General features: G+C 34.8%; 1 protein-coding gene across 1 annotated transcript in view; it reads left to right on the plus strand.

The window, feature by feature from the left end:
* Positions 1–21267, plus strand: part of NRK (Nik related kinase) — a 147855-nt gene that overhangs the window by 92898 nt on the left and 33690 nt on the right. Inside the window, exons 7-15 of the mRNA XM_030305595.1 lie at positions 276–366; positions 3045–3175; positions 5600–5654; positions 10808–10886; positions 11926–12101; positions 13683–13746; positions 14166–15333; positions 17502–17609; positions 20533–20600. Of these exons, the coding sequence (XP_030161455.1) occupies positions 276–366; positions 3045–3175; positions 5600–5654; positions 10808–10886; positions 11926–12101; positions 13683–13746; positions 14166–15333; positions 17502–17609; positions 20533–20600 (1940 nt within the window). The remainder of the gene's footprint in view (positions 1–275; positions 367–3044; positions 3176–5599; positions 5655–10807; positions 10887–11925; positions 12102–13682; positions 13747–14165; positions 15334–17501; positions 17610–20532; positions 20601–21267) is intronic.

A 21267-nucleotide genomic window follows, 5' to 3' on the forward strand; every position in this document is an offset into this window, starting at 1 on the left:
TAAACGGCCCAATGTATACAAACATTACTTTTTGGTATTCTTTTCCTTTCATGGGTGTCCTGATTTATTTTCCTTTCCTTATAGCCAAAAGCAGTATTTCTGGGAACTGGTTGTAGTAATTCCAGCCTAAAGAAAGAATTTTGTCTGAAAAAAGCAAATCTGGGCCATTTTTCTTACCAAAAGGTTTTCCAAAAATACTAAGAACAGTACCAGAAAGAGAGAAAATATATATACTGATCTGACTTTTTAAATAAATATACATTATCTATGTGCAGGGCTTAGCTCATCTTCATGCACACCGTGTAATTCACCGGGACATCAAAGGTCAGAATGTGTTACTGACTCATAATGCTGAAGTAAAACTTGGTAAGTTTGTTCTTGCAGTACTTTAAGTGGTGCCCAAAATATTTTAATGGAGAATAATCCTTTAAGATAACTATGTTTTTTTATAATTTCATTAACAATATCTGCTACTTATTTAGGCTGTGTCTTCATTGCTTGTAAAACCAGTGAAATTTTGAAAATTTGTTTGGTGAGGAAGGTGGAGCAGGAGAAAAATGCACCATTTACTGCTTCTCTGGAATCATTAGTTCAAAACAACTTTTAAATTATAATGGAAGGCTTACATTTTGGTCATTGTTTTACTCTCTATTAAGTATAGATATTATATTTATTTCAACAATTGAATTGAGTGTTTATTATGTGCAAGTTTTTGTGCCATAGACAAGAAACAAAGACAATTCTTCCACATCACAAAGCCATATTTTCCAAAGAACATCAAATAACTTTTAAATTACTTAAGCATAAATTGCTTCTTTGGAATTTCGCCTCAAATATTTAAAGAACTGATATCAGTTGCTCTCATAATATCAAAATCAAGTTCAGAATTAGAAATCAAAAGACCAGAAAGTCCCTGGCTTTCTATTCCAAGATTTAAAATGGCATAATTTATTTAAAAATAACCACACATATTGTCTCACAGGCACACAGGGTACAATTTATTGTACCCTTTAATGTTTAATATAAATATTGTTGGTTGGGTTTTAAATAATACCATATGATTAATTTTAGTACTATGCAATGGCAGATAACCTCATTGATATAGAATATAAATCACTGGTATTAAATCCTGTATTATTTTTAAATGATATCAGTTCTACCATATCTCTAGCATGACCTTAAGATAGTTCCCATTTTCCTTATAAAAAATATAACCATGGCAGAGATTTTTGTTCATTCATTGAGAATGTGTTCATTGAATATTTGCAGAAGAAGCTTGAGTAATAATCGTTCCTGAAATAAGAAAAAAGTAATTTCAAGAAAATGTGTTATGTCTCATGTGTTTAAAAGCTACAAAGCTAGAAATACAATTTTAAGACACTGTGCCAATACCTTGGGGGAATTTGGATCTCATATTCAAATGTGCAGGATAGATAATCTGTTGCAAGGCTACATACATACTATGTTCACATGTGGCAGCACTCCCATATATTTGAGTCAGGTTTCTGGCCAACTCTACCATTTGCGATACAGAAGAGAAATTGTTAAGTAAATGAAATGCCACTGAAAAATCTGTCACAAAGTCCATGCACTAAAGCTCATGTACTTTACTCTGTGGGGGAGACCTTTTAGTATGGATAAGAATTTAATCAGGCTTATTTTACATATAACCCTTATACATTTGGTTTTACATTTCTCAGATTCCAGGATTTTTTTTTCCTTCCCCTCCCCCATGGATTCCAGGATATTTTTAAGCAACATATTATGAGAAGGTTGCAGAAGGAAAACCCAAGGCCATAAAAAGGGAGTGATAGGAATGAGACTGGAAAATGATCATATTATAATTGCAATTGATAAGTAATCCTTATATTCTGGTCCCTAGGTCATTAAAGAAAAGGTTAAATTATACCACTGTTGAGGTCTCATCTCTACTTTTGTCTTCATTTCAAGCTTTTCTTGTTTCCTTTTCTTCCATCCATCACTCTTTCTTCTAGTCTTTTCTCTTTTCATTTTCTTCCCTGAATGTCATATATTAGCTCATCGCCTTCATAGGTATCTCTTGGCCCTTTAAGTTGGCCCTCAGGATAGTGAGACTGCTGGGGTCTGATTTAACCTGTTCTCCAAAAATATGTAGATAATGAGATTGTTCAATACCCAGTGATGATTTGCACATATTATAGGCATTTTTTATTCTTGTTAAATCCTTCCTTAAAGACTTCTTTAAGCTCTTAACTTTTTAATTTTTCATTTCTTCTCCTAAATTCTTCAAACTACTATTTAGACAGTGTTGCTATCCATCCTCTAGATTCCTGGAAACCATTCTAAATTAGAAAATCTACTTCATTTTTCTTCCCTGAAAAATTTCATCTACTTTCATTTTTCATCTTTTTTTTTCTGGACTAAATAACCCCAGTCTACTTTAGCCTTTTTTCTGTCTGTTACTGAGGATACCATACTAAATATTTTCATATAATGTATCCCACAGATTAATAGAAGACTGAACTTTTACAGTCTAACCTAAGATATAGATACCACAGTAAATATATGCATCTGATTCAGAAGATCTGTAGAAGAACTTAAACTAAATTCTAGCAGAAAACTCATTTTTCTTTATTGGTGTAATAGGACTTTCTAATGTCATGAGCGAGGCTTCCTAATAAGCTACTAATAGGTTTTAGATTTCTTAGATGTTGCTTATAGTGTTGGTCTTCCTCCAGCTTGGTGGCAGTTCCAAACACTACATATGTTATCACTTCAGAGGTTCAGGGTATACTGATGGAACTTTATTTTTAATATTCATGGTAAACTTTCAGCCAAACCTACTGTAGATTTATAGTAGCACTTCTGAGTCTCTTTCCAACATAAATAGAAGCAAAAACCTAATTCTCAATATTTCTGGAGTGGACTTCATGGTAAAGTTTTCTGGGCTGGAATGAAAATCTGTTATCCATTGTGGATTTTGTATTGGCTTTCCAAGTTAAAGCAATAACTTATTGAGCTTTTTGTTACTGATTAATTATTTTGACATATGCTGAATTTTGCAGTGGATTTTGGAGTGAGTGCCCAGGTGAGCAGAACTAATGGGAGGAGAAATAGTTTCATTGGGACGCCATACTGGATGGCACCTGAGGTGATTGACTGTGATGAGGACCCAAGACGCTCCTATGATTACAGAGTAAGTGTGAAGATTCACATAGTGGGAATCAAAGATTGGAAAGGACTTTTAACTAATATTTATTTGTAAATGATAAAAAATAAAAAGCAGGCAACTCCTTTCACATTAAACTCTAATAAGAAAGACTAGCTGCTATTCTTATTTGTGGTTTGATTATATGCATAAATGTAATATTTTCTAAGAATATAGACAACATAGACCACTGGTAATTATCTACATTTGAGGAAGAATGTCTAGTTCATGTTGCTTGCAAATTCTTGGGAAAAATATTATATTATGTGGCTTTATATGGAAATTTAACTTCCAGGGGCAGAGAACTTTGTAAACCTAAAAATGAATGAATGTAAAGCCAATTATTAATCCCCACAGTAACTTAGCTTCAAAAAGAAAAAAAAATAATTCGATTACTCAGGGTAATGGAGAAAATCCTTGTCATGGTTCACCTCCAGACCACTGAAAATCAGTGGAATAGACAAATTAAGTAACAATTCATGGTATTTATTAAAATTTCCACTGAAATTGGACAATATACATCTATGTACACATTTCAAAAACCTGATGTGGAAATAAAAGTCTCCATTTGCTATAGACTGGAAAAACCACACTCAGTCTTCACATCATAAGTCATCCAAACAATTCATTGTGGCTTCATTGTGTGGAACCTAGAGCTCAATACTTGAAGTTGATTAATTCAAGTCTCATCTCTTTTCCCTTTTCCTTAAATGCCCTCTGCTTGATCTGCAAGCAGATCCATTGAGAGTTTATAGTCTATTGCTATTACAGGCTATGGAGACTATGGAAGCATAATGTTCTTTTAGGTGGCTTGCTGTAAAAATGATGCTTTATGCCTTTACAAATTTTTTTGCAGTCTTCAAAGGACTTTCACCTATATTAATCATTTTTTTTTCATTTTTAGCCTCATTTAATTGAAAGAAAGCTTCAACTTACACCATCACAACAATCATTTGAAGCTAAGAACTCTATTAGCTGAGATTCTCAGAATTCAATTGACTTGTTTAGGAGTCATCCAGCCAGCCAGTGTACCTACAGCCCTGTGCCCTTTCCACGTTCTAAATGAAGTACAGTTAATAGTGAGGATAATTTCCTTGAGCCTCTTGGAATATCATTTCCTAGAATAACAATAATTATATTATCAATTTACTATATTCAAGTAACTGCTGAAAATGCTTTTTATATATGGTATCTCATTTAATACTCATACCAGTGCTATGAGGTGGATATCATTATTATCCCCATTTCATTTAGGGTAAAATTGAGGTACAGAGAGTTAAATCATTTATCTAAGAGGGCATGGTTAATAGGTCTATGTAATTGGATTTCTTCACAGCAAGCTCCTTTTGTTATTTCAGTTAAGGCAGCAATAGCAATACATTCAAGATGAATTTTCCCTACACAGAACCCTATCCCATATCGTTCTGTTGTGTGGTGTAGTACTGGCAGATCACAAGCTTAGATAACATCTTCCTACAACACCATTCTATAATGAAGGTTCATTGTAGAAAACCCATAAAATGGCTCTGGCATTGACACTCCCCCAACCAAAGATTGTTTTGAAATTCTAAATACAAATCAAAACCACACTCAGGTATCATCTCACGCCAGTCAGAGTGGCCAAAATGAACAAATCAGGAGACTATAGATGCTGGAGAGGATGTGGAGAAACGGGAACCCTCTTGCACTGTTGGTGGGAATGCAAATTGGTGCAGCCGCTCTGGAAAGCAGTGTGGAGGTTCCTCAGAAAATTAAAAATAGACCTACCCTATGACCCAGCAATAGCACTGCTAGGAATTTATCCAAGGGATACAGGAGTACTGATGCATAGGAGCACTTGTACCCCAATGTTCATAGCAGCACTCTCAACAATAGCCAAATTATGGAAAGAGCCTAAATGTCCATCAACTGATGAATGGATAAAGAAATTGTGGTATATATACACAATGGAATACTACGTGGCAATGAGAAAAAAATGAAATATGGCCTTTTGTAGCAACGTGGATGGAACTGGAGAGTGTAATGCTAAGTGAAATAAGCCATACAGAGAAAGACAGATACCATATGGTTTCACTCTTATGTGGATCCTGAGAAACTTAAGAGGAACCCATGGGGGAGGGGAAGGAAAAAAAAAAAAAAGAGCTTAGAGTGGGAGAGAGCCAAAGCATAAGAGACTGTTAAAAACTGAGAACAAACTGAGGGTTGATGGGGGGTGGGAGGGAGGGGAGGGTGGGTGATGGGTATTGAGGAGGGCACCTTTTGGGATGAGCACTGGGTGTTGTATGGAAACCAATTTGTCAATAAATTTCATATTAAAAAATAAATAAATAAATAAATAAATAAATAAATAAATAAATAAATACTATTAATTTTCCAGTTTAGGTGACTTTGGGTTCATTTTTTCTTTTGCAGAGTGATGTGTGGTCCGTGGGAATCACTGCTATTGAAATGGCTGAAGGGGCTCCTCGTGAGTAAAAATGATGTTTATTTGTTAAAAGCTAGGGAAGCATGCTATACAAATCTGCAACTTGCACCAGTCAGCTTGTCTTGGTCAGACAGATGCCACCCTATTGCCAAACCGTAAATACTGGACTTCTGAGTGATTATCAAATGTTCTAGTCAGAATGGCCAGATATATCTATAAAGAGTTTGTGCTTTTCTCTTATGATATTTTATTTTAGGCTTATTGAGTTTTATTTCAATTTAGCATCAAAATTATTTGGTACTGACAGTCATAACTAATGAGAATCTGAAGGCTTTACAGTACATAGTTATTGGTGGAGTATTTAGGTTCCAGAACATTTATAGTCACACACTGCTACTGCTGCAGACTATGGCAGTTAAGAGAATCTTCCAGTGTTTCACTGAAAATAAACCAATCCTCAACTCTGGGAAGTGAGTGGTTGTTTGTTTGTTTGTTTGTTTTTCATTTGGAGTCAGTCAGCTCACCTTTGGTGCCTTCCTTGCTCCTTTTAGCAACTCCAGTGTCCTTAATTGCTCAGAAGACTCAGTTTCCTCTTGTTTCCTCCTCACCCCGATCATTTAAATGATCTGTTAGTATTCTGTTCTCTCAGCACACTGCTTTCTGGTAGGAAAGTGAAAATTAAATGTGAACTTAGATATAAAAGATTGATAGCCATCTAATGTATGACACCCATAAGCAGGGCATATCTACTGTCCTCAATACCTAAATCTAAAGATATAAATGATACATACATTCCTTGTGTCATTGGAAGAGAAGTGAGAGAAATACCTGGAGTGTTTTTTTGAGGGGCAGGTGGGTGGAGTGGAATTTCTTTGCTTATCCCTTTCTAAGGAGATCCTATAGGTTCCCACGTTCCTGCATGGTCTGTTGGCACAATGTCCAGACAACAAGCTTTATAAGTTTGAAATATCTTAGTACTGTGTTTCAAGTCCAATGGGAGTAATTTCAAGGGGTAGAAATAATGGTAACTTGTCCCTCTTTTCATGCCCCCAGAACTGCAAAGCATCTGTTTTGGGTGAATAAAAACTTAGTGATGGCCACATATATAAAATTGAAATGAGACTGGGAAGATGCATATTATTGCTCATCACCTCTTGATTATTTGTCTTTGTGAAACATGCTTAGATTATATTAGATTGAGCAGCAGCAGCAGCACCTTCTCCTCTTCTTTTTCCACCTCTTTCTCCTCCTCCTCCTCTTCCTCTTCTTCTTCCCCTTCTCCTACCCCTTCTTCTTGTTCTCCATCTTCTTCCCCCTCCTCTTCCTCCTCCCCCTCATCTTCCTCCTCCTCCTCCCCCTCTCCTCTCCTCTCCTCTCTTTCTTCTTTTTCTTCTTCTTCTTCTTCTTCTTCTTCTTCTTCTTCTTCTTCTTCTCCTTCTTCTTCTTCTTCTCTTAACAATATGGTATTTCATATGAGTGTTGATGTATGTGTTTTTTTAGGATGCATGACTGCATCAAAGAGTATATGTTTTTTGTTGTTTTGGAATGTTCCTTACCATGTCTTTAAAAAAAACTGTCTTTCTACATTTTGAAGATTTGTACTTCCTAATTCACCTTTATTTTGTTTAATTTTTTCATTCCAAAATATTAAATCATGGGAGAAAAAAAAGGAGTAATGAGCAAACTCACAGAAGGACTACAGAGAAGGAGTTTTGCACAGAATACACAAATGGCAAACTTCTTACAAAAGATGTGTGAGGACCAGGAGTTTCTTAATTTACAATGAGAAAAAATAAGACCAACATGCCTAAATAAGTAATCAGAAGGCTGAAACTTTGGTGATGAGTAACTTGAAATAGCCACTCTGCTAAAACATTGGTCTTTCACCAGCCTCCTATATTGCCTGGAGTATTAACTTTGGATAGAAATGATCGTCATTAACTTAACTGTAGAAATCCTCCAGGTTTTGATAATTACCGTCTCAGAGGGGTGGCCCTCCAAAGTTACAATTATATGATAATTGACTCTGAGGTCCAGGTAAGAAAATTTATTTCTTTCTCTCTTTTTTTGGTGACTCTCTCCCAGAGATGTAAAAAAAAAGGGGGGGGCATGGAGAACATCTTCTCACTAAAAGGGTGATGTAGTGGTTCCCAGAGGAGAAAAGACCTGTACCATTGCACGCCAGGATCTTCTTAAGTGCTTGGGTTCTTTTCTTTCTTTCTTTCTTTCTTTCTTTCTTTCTTTCTTTCTGTTTCTTAAATTATACATATGAGTGAAATCATATGGTGTTTGTCTTTCTCTGTCTGACTTATTTCACTTAGCATTATACCCTCTATAAATGTATTTTTAAAGGAGGCTTGCTATTTCAAAGTAATGAGCCTCTAATGGTAAAATATTTAGGCATGTTATATGTGGGGTAAAGGGAGCATTTACTGGAATTCCTAAAATTAGACTATATAGGAAACCTCCACTGTTTGACATAGCTCTTGTACCCACCCTGTACTCCATTCCTTTGTGGACTTCTCATTTCCCTTAATGACAACTTCCTTAGTCTATGCTCTAGCTCTTGACCCCTGGGGGTGTTGTTAGTTGACTAAATGATGCTCAAATGTTAATAAATGACAACTGTTTAGTATTGTACAAACTCACTTAAAATATGTTTAAAGGGCAGAATCTGGTGACTGGATGGTTAGAGTAGGGGAATGAAAAGAACAAAATGTGATCCTGATCTTTTGAGCTTGGGGATAATTCTGCCATCAAGTATGAAACTGTACCTCTGTTAATCTTTACCTATGTAATTGAACCAAAAACTTGACCTTTGAGCAAGTGCCTTTATATCACTCTAATGAAAGCACCCTGGGGAGTTTTTTCCTACTATCATAAGAAGCTAGTTTGGCATTATAGTTTTTCTGGAGATGTATTTTGGGAGAGAAACGATGACTCTAAAGAGTCACTGAGGGCGCCTGGGTGGCGCAGTCGGTTAAGCGTCCGACTTCAGCCAGGTCACGATCTCGCGGTCCGTGAGTTCGAGCCCCGCGTCGGGCTCTGGGCTGATGGCTCAGAGCCTGGAGCCTGCTTCCGATTCTGTGTCTCCCTCTCTCTCTGCCCCTCCCCCGTTCATGCTCTGTCTCTCTCTGTCTCAAAAATAAATAAAAACGTTAAAAAAAAATTTTAAAGAGTCACTGATATCAAATTGTCCTCACATGAATGACACACCTGTAATATTAGATGAAATTTATTGGTGAGGGTGTGGAGAAAAAGGAATCCTCTTGCACTGTTGATGGAATGCAAACTTTTGCAGTCACTGTGGAAAAGAGTATGGAGGTTCCACAAAAAGTTAAAAATAGAACCACCTTATGATCCAGTAATCACACTACTGGGTATATACCCCAAAAATACAAAAACACTAATTTGAGAGGACATATGCACCCCAATTGTAATTGCAGCATTGTTACAATAGCCAAATTATGGAAGTGTCCATCATACATGAGTGGATAAAGATGTGGCATACACACATATATCTATCATCTATCTATCTATCTATCTATCTATCTATCATTTATCTATCTATCTACAGGGAATATTACTCAGCCAAAAAAGAATAAAATCTTGCCATTTACAACAACATGGATGGAACTAGAGACTATTATGCTCAGTGAAATAAGTCCATCAGAGAAAGACAAATACCATATGATTTCACTTACATGTGGAATTTAAAAACAAAAAAAAAATGAACAGAGGAAATAAAAGAGAGAGAGAAACCAAGAAACAGGCTCTTAACTATAGAGAACAGACTGGTGGTTTTCAGAGGGGAGGTGGGTTAGGGGGATGGTTGAAATAGGTAATGGGGATTAAAGAGTACACATCATGATGAGCAATGAGTAATGTATAGAATTGTGAGTCATTAAATTATGTACCTGAAACTAGTATAATACTGTATGTTAACTATACTGTGATTAAAATTAAAAACTTGATAAGATAAAAAAATATATATTAAGAAAAAAATAAATTTATACTATGGCTCTCCTTTGGGTATATTTTCCAATATAGCACATATTGGAATAGGCTTTTTTTTGTTTATATAGATGTGTGTTTCAAAAAGAGAATGAAAGTCCTGTAATTTGGCACAGACCTGAAGTGTCAGATAGTTAAAATCTTTATTATAATACCAATAGCTAATATTTACTAAGTGCCTACTCTGTGCCAGACACTTTTATGTGTAGGTTAATGCTCATGACATCTCTTTGAAGGAATTCTTGATTTTTTTTTCCAGATAAAGAAACTTAGGCACAGATAGGTTAAGTAATTTGTTTGAGGTCACAAAGGCAGAACTAGGATTTGAACCCAAGTGATCTTACTCTAGAGGGTAACAATTTGTTATACTGTATCTACTATTTATACTACACTATATTTAACAATTAATTTAATTTAATTTAAATAAATATACTACACTATATTTAACAATTTGTTACACTATATCTACCTCTTTTCCTAGGACTGTCAGCTTCCAAAACAGATTATTCTCATCTTTTTAGACCACTAAATCATTCTTTATATATTATTGTGCTTAGCTACTTGTTTTGTTGACTTTTTCGGCCTGTAATTACAATTTTATAACTACAGATACCTACAACACAAAATACAGAAGAGTATTTGTCTTCATTTTGGGTTTACATCTCTAGATAGAAATCATCCATCACACATTTTGAAATTTGTATCCAGTGTAATTTATTATTAATGTGCCACACCTGACGATGGCGATGCTTGAGGATCTTATAAAATGGACTGTTTGGGGGCGCCTGGGTGGCTCGGTCGGTTAAGTGTCCAACTTCAGCTCAGGTCATGATCTTGAGGTTTGTGACTTTGAGCCCCGCGTTGGGCTCCGTGCTGACAGCTCAGAGCCTGGAACCTGCTTCAGATTCTGTGTCTCCCTCTCTCTCTGCCCCTCCCCTGCTCATGCTCTGTCTCTCTCTGTCTCTCAATAATAAATAAACATTAAAAAATTAAAATAATATAATGTACCGTTTGCATTAAAATGAGCCTTTCCTCTGACTACATTAATATGTATCTACGTATTCCTCAGTGTCTCCTTAATATGAAATGTGAAAGAACACTGAGAATCCCCTCTGGAATGAGGAATGTGCTCTGTTGTTACCCTTCTCATTCATTCTAAACATATCTATTTTCCTTTGCAGCCCTGTGTAACCTTCAGCCCCTGGAAGCCCTCTTTGTTATTTTGCGGGAATCTGCCCCCAAAGTCAAATCCAGTGGATGGTAAAGATAAATGACTTAATTTTCTAAACACATTAACTTGACATTTTTTTATGTAGCACATGAGTTTTAATTAATTTTATAATCCTGTTTCAACATCTTTGTTGGACAGTATTTCCTAAAAACTAGTATCTTAATGATTAGTTTTCATTAAAAGCTAGCTAGTCAACTAGAAATAAGTAATACCTTCCATATATATTATGATGATGTCACTGCCCTGGAATTAATGGCATGTTTAGTTGTTTCTTCATTAATGGCATGGACCAATAGAAATCATTTGTTTGTGATGTTTCTTACTGTGCCTAGATAGGCTGTCAGTGATTGTGATATATAACTCAGTTGTTCAGCCCATTGAAAAACATCCACAGATCTAAAGGAGAGAATTTGTTCTTCCAGAGTGCTACCAGCCAACTAAACTTGGGAACCCTTTACACTGAAGCATTTTGATTGAATGTCTGAAGCTCTTGCTTATTCTTAGTATTTATTGCTTGCCCTGGTGAAAGTGGTGACTGTGATTTGATTGCTGACATTTTTCCTTGTGATTCAATTTAACCCTTACCACAGATTCAGGCTTTCTGGCCACATCTGTTTTCATGGGCCATTTTATAAAATTAGTTAGTCCTGTTGCTATTAACATCCTTTTTTGGATCATCATACCTACACCTCCATAGCTCAAAATACATATAGTCAAGTGAAACATTCAAGCTTCAAAGTATGACTCCTGTTGGCTGACCAGTCTAGTCTCATGACCTGCATATATTGCATTAACCACTTCATTGCCATACCATCATTTGACTTTTTACCATGTACATATTTCTGTACTCCTTGAAGTTTCTACTACTATTTAAATGCCATTGACTCTGGCTTATCTGTAGTATAATGTATATTGTCAAGCTGCAGGATATATGGCAATTGAAAAGACAATTATAACTAGAGGCAACTCTCTCCAAAAATATGATCTGCAGAGTGGCATGTGTATGAGGGTGGGAGAAAATATAGTAGTCCTGAGGATACTCTTTTATCTCTGACTCATTTCTTTTAGGTCTCGTAAGTTCCACAATTTCATGGAAAAGTGCATGATAAAAAATTTCCTATTTCGTCCTACTTCTGCAAACATGCTTCATCACCCTTTTGTTCAGAATATAAAAAATGAAGGACATGTTGTTGAGTCATTAAAGAAGCATCTTACTGGAATCATTAAAAAGAGACAGAAAAAAGGTTAGAATATGTGAACTTTCATTTTACTGGAATGGATATTTAGATGAAAGCAAAATTTATTCTTTTTTTTTCAGGAAAAAAATAATATTTTCTTAACAATTACATTGAAAGTAAAAATTCTGACGCCTTTGATATTTAGTTTTTCCACTAATATTCCATGTGCAATTAATTATCTCTCACCTGGTCATCTGTATATATATATATATATAGGATTAAACTGATACTGATTAGAACTGGCAAATGTTTATATTTACAAAAACCCTGAATGCATCCAGAATAATTTTGTGATGTGCCAAATTTATTTTAAGAAAACTCCTAAGTAAAGAAAAAAATAAATAAAAATATAACAAAATCTATATCTTACTGCTTTTTTCTGTTTTTTTAATTAACTCCATTGAGATTAATGGATTTATAATTACTCATTTATTGACTGTTAATTCTGAAGTAATTTCTGTGTACTATATAAAGTTTGTTTTATACACTAATCTTCAACTATAAGATGTAATTAAAAGAACTAATTTATACAAATAAAAGTTAGTTACTATATATTAATGCCAAAAATGGCAGGATGGATTTTCATCAAATCCAGAGTAAACTACTTAGGAAGTTCTAACTTTATAGGTTGTATGGTATATTCCACGTTTAATTTGGGGCACCATAGGCAGTGTTGTGAGTGGTGATGTAGTGGAAAAGGAGAAACCTGAAACATAGCAGGCATTCTCAGAATAGCTACAGAATTTATTGCAATAGAGTTTATTCCTCCTGCATAATTATATGTATCCTATTTTGGAGTGAGAAACAGCAGAAATTATTTTATTTAACCATGTGGAAAATTCACTGGACCAGCATTACAAAAGCCAGCCAGTCTGAATTTGGTGCAGGAAGACCCCATTTCTACTTGAGAATTTGCTAATTTCCAGAGCTGCAAGATTTCCAGAACGTTACCTGCAGAAAAAGCCACATTTATGTGGGAATTGCTTAGATATAAATATAGTTACCCTAAACACTTTTATATAGGAAATTCAAAAGAAATCTCTTGTTTGTAAGCTTCTCTATTTCGGTACAGCACAGCTGAAATGAAAGAAGCTGAACATGTTGAATGTAAGTGTAAAACCCAGAATTGAGATTTTCACCTTCTCATTGAAAAGACCAAAGATCCTGATCCTCAATTTCAAAGATCCTCATCGAAAGGACCAAAGATAGATGTGGGCCCAAGACATAAAGTTCTTGCATCTACATCACACACATGTAGGCCATGCTCAGAAACCATCTAGAGTTCCTCTTGTCCCTTTCTCCCTTTGCCTTTCTGAATTATTTCTCTTTAGAATTACAGCAACCAAATTTCTAAATTCCCTTTCCTGTGCCCAGAGAAATTAATCTGTATGGAATAGCTTCACTGTGCTGCAAAAGTGGTTCTAAGAACTAGGATATTGTCTACATTACCAACCAGGTGTGATTTGAAGGGTTACTTTCTTGTCCTTATAAATTTACTTGACATCCTGAGCATTAAATGGTGAAAATTCACTAGGGCAAATTGCATTAATCTCTGCTGATTTTTATGTATATTTTTTTTATACAAAGGAATACCTCTGATATTTGAAAGAGAAGAAGCTATTAAGGAGCAGTACACCATGAGAAGATTCAGGTGTGTTAGATAAATTGCATATAATTTGTTGTTAGCAATTTATGTAAGACAGTTGATCCTGTACTATTGCATTTGACTCAGAAGAGTAATCCTTTCTGATACAACAAATAACAGATCTTTTTTTTTTCAAAACATATTTGAAAGGAAATGTTGAGGAAAAAATTTTATTACTATTCAAAGATTCTTTCATTTCGGGTAGTAGAATGATAAAGTAATTTATGAGATAATTAATATTGAGTATATTAGTAATACAAAGAATACTTCAGACATTATAGGAATGATTCAAGAAGGATTTACTGAAAATACCTGTATTGCAGAAAATGTCCATTTTTAAAAATAAAAAAAAAAGTGAAGCCTGAGTGGCTTCACTCCGCTGGCAGTTCTTACTATATAGCAATCATTTGTGTGTTTCCTTCTAGAGGACCTTCTTGTACTCATGAGCTTCTGAGACTGCCAACTAGCAGTAGATGCAGACCACTTAGAGTTCTGCATGGAGAACCCTCTCAGCCAAGGTGGTTGCCTGATCAAGAAGAGCCACAGGTCCAGGCACTTCAGCATCTACAGGGAGCAGCCAGGGTGTTCATGCCACTACGAGCTCAGGACAATGCACCTAGGCTTCTACAGGGGCAAGCCCAGGCACCTCAGAGACTACAAGGGGCAGCTCGCGTGTTTAAGCCACTACAGGCTCAGGTTAAGGCGAAGGCATCTAGGCCCCTACAGATGCAGGTTAAGGCACCTCCAAGACTACGGAGGGCAGCCTGGATGCTCATGCCACTACAGGCTCAGGTTAAGACACCTAGGCCTCTACAGCTACAAGCCCAGGTACCAAAAGAACAGCAGGCTCAGGCCGAGCCCCAGGCATCAGAAGAGCCACAGGATCTGGACCAGGTACCAGAGGAATTTCAGGGTCAAGATCAAGTACCAGAACAACAACAAAGGCAGGATCAGGCCCCTGAACAACACCAGGGGCAGAACCAGTTACCTGAACAACAGCTGGAGCAGAACCAGGTACCTGAACAGCCAGAGGTACAGGAACAGGCTGTTGAGCCCACACAGGCAGAGACTGAGGCAGAGGAACCTGAGTCATTACGAGTACATGCCCAGGTATTCCTGCCCCTACTGTCACAGAACCACCATGTGCTGTTGCCACTACATTTGGATACTCAAGTGCTCATTCCAGTAGAGGGGCAAATTGAGGGGTCACCTCAGGCACACATCTGGGCGCTAGAGGCCCCACAGGCAGTTGGCTCAGTTCAAGAACTGATAGAGGGACTATCAAGAGACTTACTTCGAGCACCAAACTCACATAACTCAAAGCCACTTGGTCCACTGCAAACCTTGATGGAAAGTCTGTCTTCAAACATGTTTTACTCTCAACCAGAACAGGCAGGGAAGAAAAAATCAAAAGTTTCTAGTCTAAGGCAGGCATTGGCAAAAAGACTATCACCAAAGAGGTTCCGGGCAAAGCTATCACAGAGACCTGAAGAGTTTGAGATCTCAGATTTAGAAGCCTGCAGGAGAAGGTGCCAGCGCAGATGGGAAGATATCTTTAATCAGCACGAGGAAGAATTGAGACAAGTTGCAAATGTAAGACTTTCTGATATTTTTACTGAATCAAATATGCAGAGAAAACATACTAGTCCATGCTCATGTTTTCCCTCTGTAAAACCAAATGAGCTAAATATTCCTTGTGTCCCAAAGAAAATTAACTTAATAATTTGTGCTTCAAATAAATTATCCTAAAATTTCCAGGTAATTATGACTAAATTTGAGAAAGAAAAAGTTGCTTGAATAATCCAGGTAATTGTTTAATATCTTTGTAGAGATATAGCTTTAATTATTAGTATTCTACCTATTATTCCCTTAACCAATAAAGGAACACTGTATAGACCTTTAAAACTACTATTTTGGATATTTAAAAATTATTGCCATAGCTCAAACTTTCAAATATAACTCATTAAAATTAAAGACAAAAGAACAACTTTGGTTTTACTCCTCTAACCTCTAAGTTAATTTGCCTTTTTCCCCTTAGAATGCTGAACTCTGCTATTTAAGTGAAGTATACTATTTTTTTTTATTTTGCATGTTTAAATCAAGGTTAAAATGAAACGGTAAAGCAGTTTCCAAAATATTTTGTATATAGTTACCATATATATGACTTGTCTCACTAATGTTCCACTATTTTACATAATTAATGAAGTGTCTGCCTTGAACATGACATAAGTTACAAATTCATCTCTGCACTCTTTTGAAATGCAGTATGCTACTATCTTTAGCTTATTTTGGAATAATCAAAACTTCATTCTTTCAAATCCTCTAAAATAATTTGGCTGGAGTTGCTGAATTCAATTTGGCAGATCTAATCTGACAGTGAAGGATTTTGTGGTCTTTATAAGCAAATTAATGAGGTCAGCAGGATTAGGAGAGCAGTTGTTTTCTAATACTTCACAACACCCATTTACATAAAGGAATCCTAAATTAAACCCTGGTGTCAAAATCCATTTATCTGATAATAATTAATGTAGTAATTACAAATGTATCTTGTCTGAATGTCTGGATAAGTGAGTCTTTTGGTTTATGTTCATTGAGCCAATTAAACACATATTATTTCCCTAACATGTTTAACTTGAGAAAAGGTAGAAGCAATAAGCAAAGAAAGGACCTAATTGGCTAATATCAATGAGCGCTAGTAACAACTGAATTAACGGGTTTTGCATTTATAAAAAAGAGTTGTATACATTCATGCAAGACCCATGGCATTGGTAGCATGACACATACTTATTGTCATTCAGTGTTTTAAGTATATATGTGAGAAGCCATTCTAACATGGAAGAAAAGGTCAATAAATAATAGTTACCAATCCCATGACCCTAGGATCTTGTACAGGCATTCATATCTTTATGTGTGATTCTTAACAAAAATATAAAAGAAAAGAAAAGAATTAATATTAAATCAAAGTCATAGATCTTTTGAATTACCTAAAAATTTGTTAGCATTTAGAGACGTATGTGAGTTCTTTAGCCAAAGGAAAGAAAACTAATTTTCATTACTCTGAGTTGAAGAAATAATATTGATTGGCTTAAGTGTGAAAACAGAAACTTTCTTAAACCCCTAGAGCTCAATTAGTGAGAAATATTTGCACTGCTATATTTCAGATCTTCCATTGCACAGGAGGACCAAACTTTGTAATTATAACTGCTTACTAAAAGTGACAGTTTGAGATTTTGAGGTAAGCTTTAGACCGGAGATTCTTAACCTGGGTCTAACAGATTAGCTGCAGGTGGTCAATGATCCCCCTGAAAATATATGCAGATATCTGTGTCCATATGCAATTAGAATCTCCTCAGATTCTTTTTTTTTTATTTTTAAATTTTTTTTTGAGAGAGAGAGAGACAGAGAGACAGAGACAGAGTCCAAGTGGGAGAGTGGCAGAGAGAGAGAGGGAGACACAGAATCCGAAGCAGGCTACACATTCTGAGCTGTCAGCACAGAGCCCGATGCAGGGCTTGAACTCATGAGCACAGCCATGAGAGCCGAAGTTGGAAAGTCAACCGACTGAGCCACCCAGGCAACCCTAGAATCTCCTCAGATTCTAAAGGGAATCCAGAACCACAAACTATTAGAATCTTCTGGTTTAAATCAATTTTAATATTTGAAAATTATTCTTTTAAATTGTACATTGGGATGATAGAATTACTCATATTATTTGTATTTTAACAACAATTAAAATATTTATTTTCCTTTTTGTTTCAAAGGACAAAGAAGATGAATCATCAGACAATGATGAAGTATTTCATTCAATTCAGGCTGAAGTCCAAATAGAACCATTGCAGCCATATGTTCCAAATCCTAAAGGAAATGAAGTAAGTTTCTCAGTATGAGTTGCCGTGACATTAAGTGCCTAAAACAGTGGTTCTTAAACTTTTTGGTCTCAGGGATGCTTTATACTCTTAAACATTGAAGACCCCCCAAAAACTTTTGTTTATGTGGATTGTGTCATCCAATATTTAATGTATTAGAAATTAAAACAAAAAATAAAATATTTACTAATTCATTTAAAAGTATTATATGTCAACATAAGAAATAATTTTTAATAAACAATAACTATTTTCCATTTTGCTTAATGGAAAACAACTGGATTCTCATATGTGCTCTGCATCCCATTTGTTACCATATATTTAATATATGCTAAATGAATTATGTGAGTACAAGCTGGCTTCTCACATATAAGTAATTGGGAAGAGAGAATCTTCATAGCTTTTTCAGATAATTGTGGATATTCTTTGATAATACACTAAAGCTAGGGAACTGGAACTTAAAACCCTATCAGTGAAATTTTGCATATTCATAAATATTAAAAACTATTGTTCTATTATTTGCTATGAATAGATGTTTTACTCATGCACAATTTTGTATCTTAATACATTGGTCAGTTGGAAAATATTATTTCAATGTGTATGTAGGTCTTTCCAAATATTTACACATTTCATTATACAACATCAATAAACAGCATCTATTAATATCACCAATTTCATCAGAAAAATGATTATTGATAAGCTGCCAAGTGCATGGTGACAGATAATAAATTTAAAATTTAAATTTTTACTTCAAAGCTCAATTTTATCACTACTAACAAATAACATCAGTTGTTTTTTCCTTGAATTGACTGGCTAATTTCACTGATTTTAAATAAAATGCCTGCCAAATGCCCAAGTTGAATAATCATAGTTGTCTTGTCATTCTTTTAAGTAAAAACATTGCTCATAAAAAACTTGGGTAGTTAAGCTTATAACACAATCACGCATACCTTTTCCGTTCATTGTCTCTGTTCTGTTTATGACAGCATCTGGATCATTTAATCTGTGGTTTATTTTCTTACACTTATAGGAATAATCAAGTCAGTCCTCATAGCCAGGATGATTCTGTTTTCACGACTGTATTAACAGCATTTAGCATAGGGTATTGGTGAAGCCCAAGTTGCAGGTTCAGTTCCCATAAGGACAAGATATTATCATCATAGCTAGCATTCATAACAGCTAGTCATCTAAAAATTTCTTGATCACTAAGGATGAATCAGGTGGCTGAGTAAAGAACTCAAATTCTTGCCTTATTAATAGTGAGTCAGAAGTCTCATTGTTCTTAATCAGCACAAGGGTCCCAGATCACTATATTTCTTCCTTCTAGATGCTTCACAGTGATATCTTTCATGGACAATTATTCTTTTTAAATATGTTACTTCTGATACTAACAGTCCTCTGGAGTGAATAACAGAATATTACTTTATAAATACTAACCACTGGCAGAAGGAACATAAACTGGATTGTATTATTTAATTACAAAAGGCCTTATGTCTCCCTCTCTGCCTTATGAAATTATGACTTTACTCCTACTCTCAGATAATTATTACCTTAAGCATGCCTCTTTAAACAGGAAATATAATGAGTTATGCCTGACTGGTTTGGAATACATCATTTGCCTCATACATACTATTCTTACTAATCATCTTCTTTTTGGGACCAAATTCCTCAAAATTCAACAAGCCAATTCTTATTAGGCATTAGTTTTTCTTATTTTTGGCCTTTATCTTTTCTGAGGAATCCTGGCCTCTGGTTTACTAGTGTCAATAAACTTTCTGAGATCAGTTTAATGAACCAGGGAGACCTAGTCTGGGTCAATATAATGCCAGGGCATATGAATCAAATATGGAAAAAGATGCTTATTATCCATACTACTAAACATGTGGTTACATTTGGAAATACACATTACCAAACAGGTGAACAATTAACAACATTTTTCATTTCTTATCGATCATAACCTTGATAAGTCACGTTTCTAGAACCTATAGAATGACTTTATGAGCATGAAAATGCTAGAGTTTTAAAAAAAATGTAACATGTTTAATTTTTCTTTCTAAAGAATCTAGTGTGACTACCTTGTTGAATGCCAGAATAACCTATTTGTTTTGGTTAGTTAAAAAGTATTTTAAGTAGAAACCTAATGATACAAAACTAAATGAGGCAAGGCAACACTACATGGTCCTATCTACTAATGTTAGCAGAAAATAATGTGCCCCACTGATGGATGCTGATTCATTATATGTGCTCTTTTCTCAAGCATTTTGCTGCATTAGATGAAGGAATAATTAATAGAAACCAAACTAATTCATTTAGAATTGAAAAAGTATTTGGAAAACTGATTGTCATAATATAGTCAAATTGTAAAGTGAAAAAAAAAACATACTTTCTTAAAGGTGGGACAGTTTTGACTCAAGAGATTTTAATGATGTATTGTGTGTGTGTTACAGCTTTTGAAAATCTAGGGTTAGTTTAAAAGGGTCAGTGGGTGAGAAGTTTGAGCTTAAATTCTGAGTGAGAAATTTGGACTTGATATAAAAAGTAATATGAAAATATAGAACATTAAATTAGCAGTTGTGAGACCTATATTCTGATTATAGATATCCTTTAACTTGATGTAAATTCTTAGAAAAGTTATTTTCCTCTCTGGGGCACAGATTATTCAATACGAAAATTAAAGTGTTTGATTATATAATGTCCAGAATCTGTTATTATACTAAAATTTAAGGATACCATCAGAAATTATGGTTAAGCAGCTATAAAGTTATACTAAAATTAGGAAAATACAATCTATTTATGAAAATCAGATTTTATATGTTGTATTTTTAGGAAAATATCTCTATATGAAGAAAGGAATCTTCATCCATAGATTAATAACTCAAAAGAATTTATGATAAAAATTTTTACCACAGTATTGCCCTGTGTCTTTAAGGTCCAAGAGAGATCTACTTCAGTGCCTTACAATCAAGATTGTGCACGCTATGTCAAGTTCTCTTCAAGGTATGTGTCTCTAATTTCTATATTCAAATTGCTCATAACTTACTACTACATGGAAAATTAAAAGGTATTTATTTATTTGACACTAAGTTTTGTGTAAAGTCAAAACTAAAATATTAATGACGCATCACCATAAATGATATTGTTGACCTACATTTAAAACCTTAACTGCAGCAATCCATTAACTAGATCTTTTACATTTGGATATACTGCAGTCTCTGTGTCATTTAGTTTTAGAATTTGCTGATAAAATCCACAATTTAATTTAAAAAATCAATGAATTCTTGGACAGCTTTCAATTAGTATTTTATAATAAAAAGATGTGAAGTTTCACGTGTATCATGTACTTTGATTATACATTTTATCATGTAGTACATCATGAATCTCATGTACATGTAAGACACATTAAAACACTCACAGAATTCCTAACCTCAGAAGCTAATGCCATGGAATGGACAAGCCTGAAATGACCTAAGGGAAAAATCAAATCTAAATCTCAATATTATATCAATGATATTTTATAACAGTCACTGTGCCTTTAATCTCTGTAATATTGGTGATCTTCAGTGATTTTCAAAGATCGTGTTTCATATTTTAGATGTTTCTGCTTTGTGTTATATCTAAAAACTAAATTTTAAGGTAGATTTTCCTTAAAAATTATACCCCCTTC

This window comes from Lynx canadensis, chromosome X, assembly GCF_007474595.2.
Source record: "Lynx canadensis isolate LIC74 chromosome X, mLynCan4.pri.v2, whole genome shotgun sequence".
Taxonomy (NCBI): Eukaryota; Metazoa; Chordata; class Mammalia; order Carnivora; family Felidae; genus Lynx; species Lynx canadensis.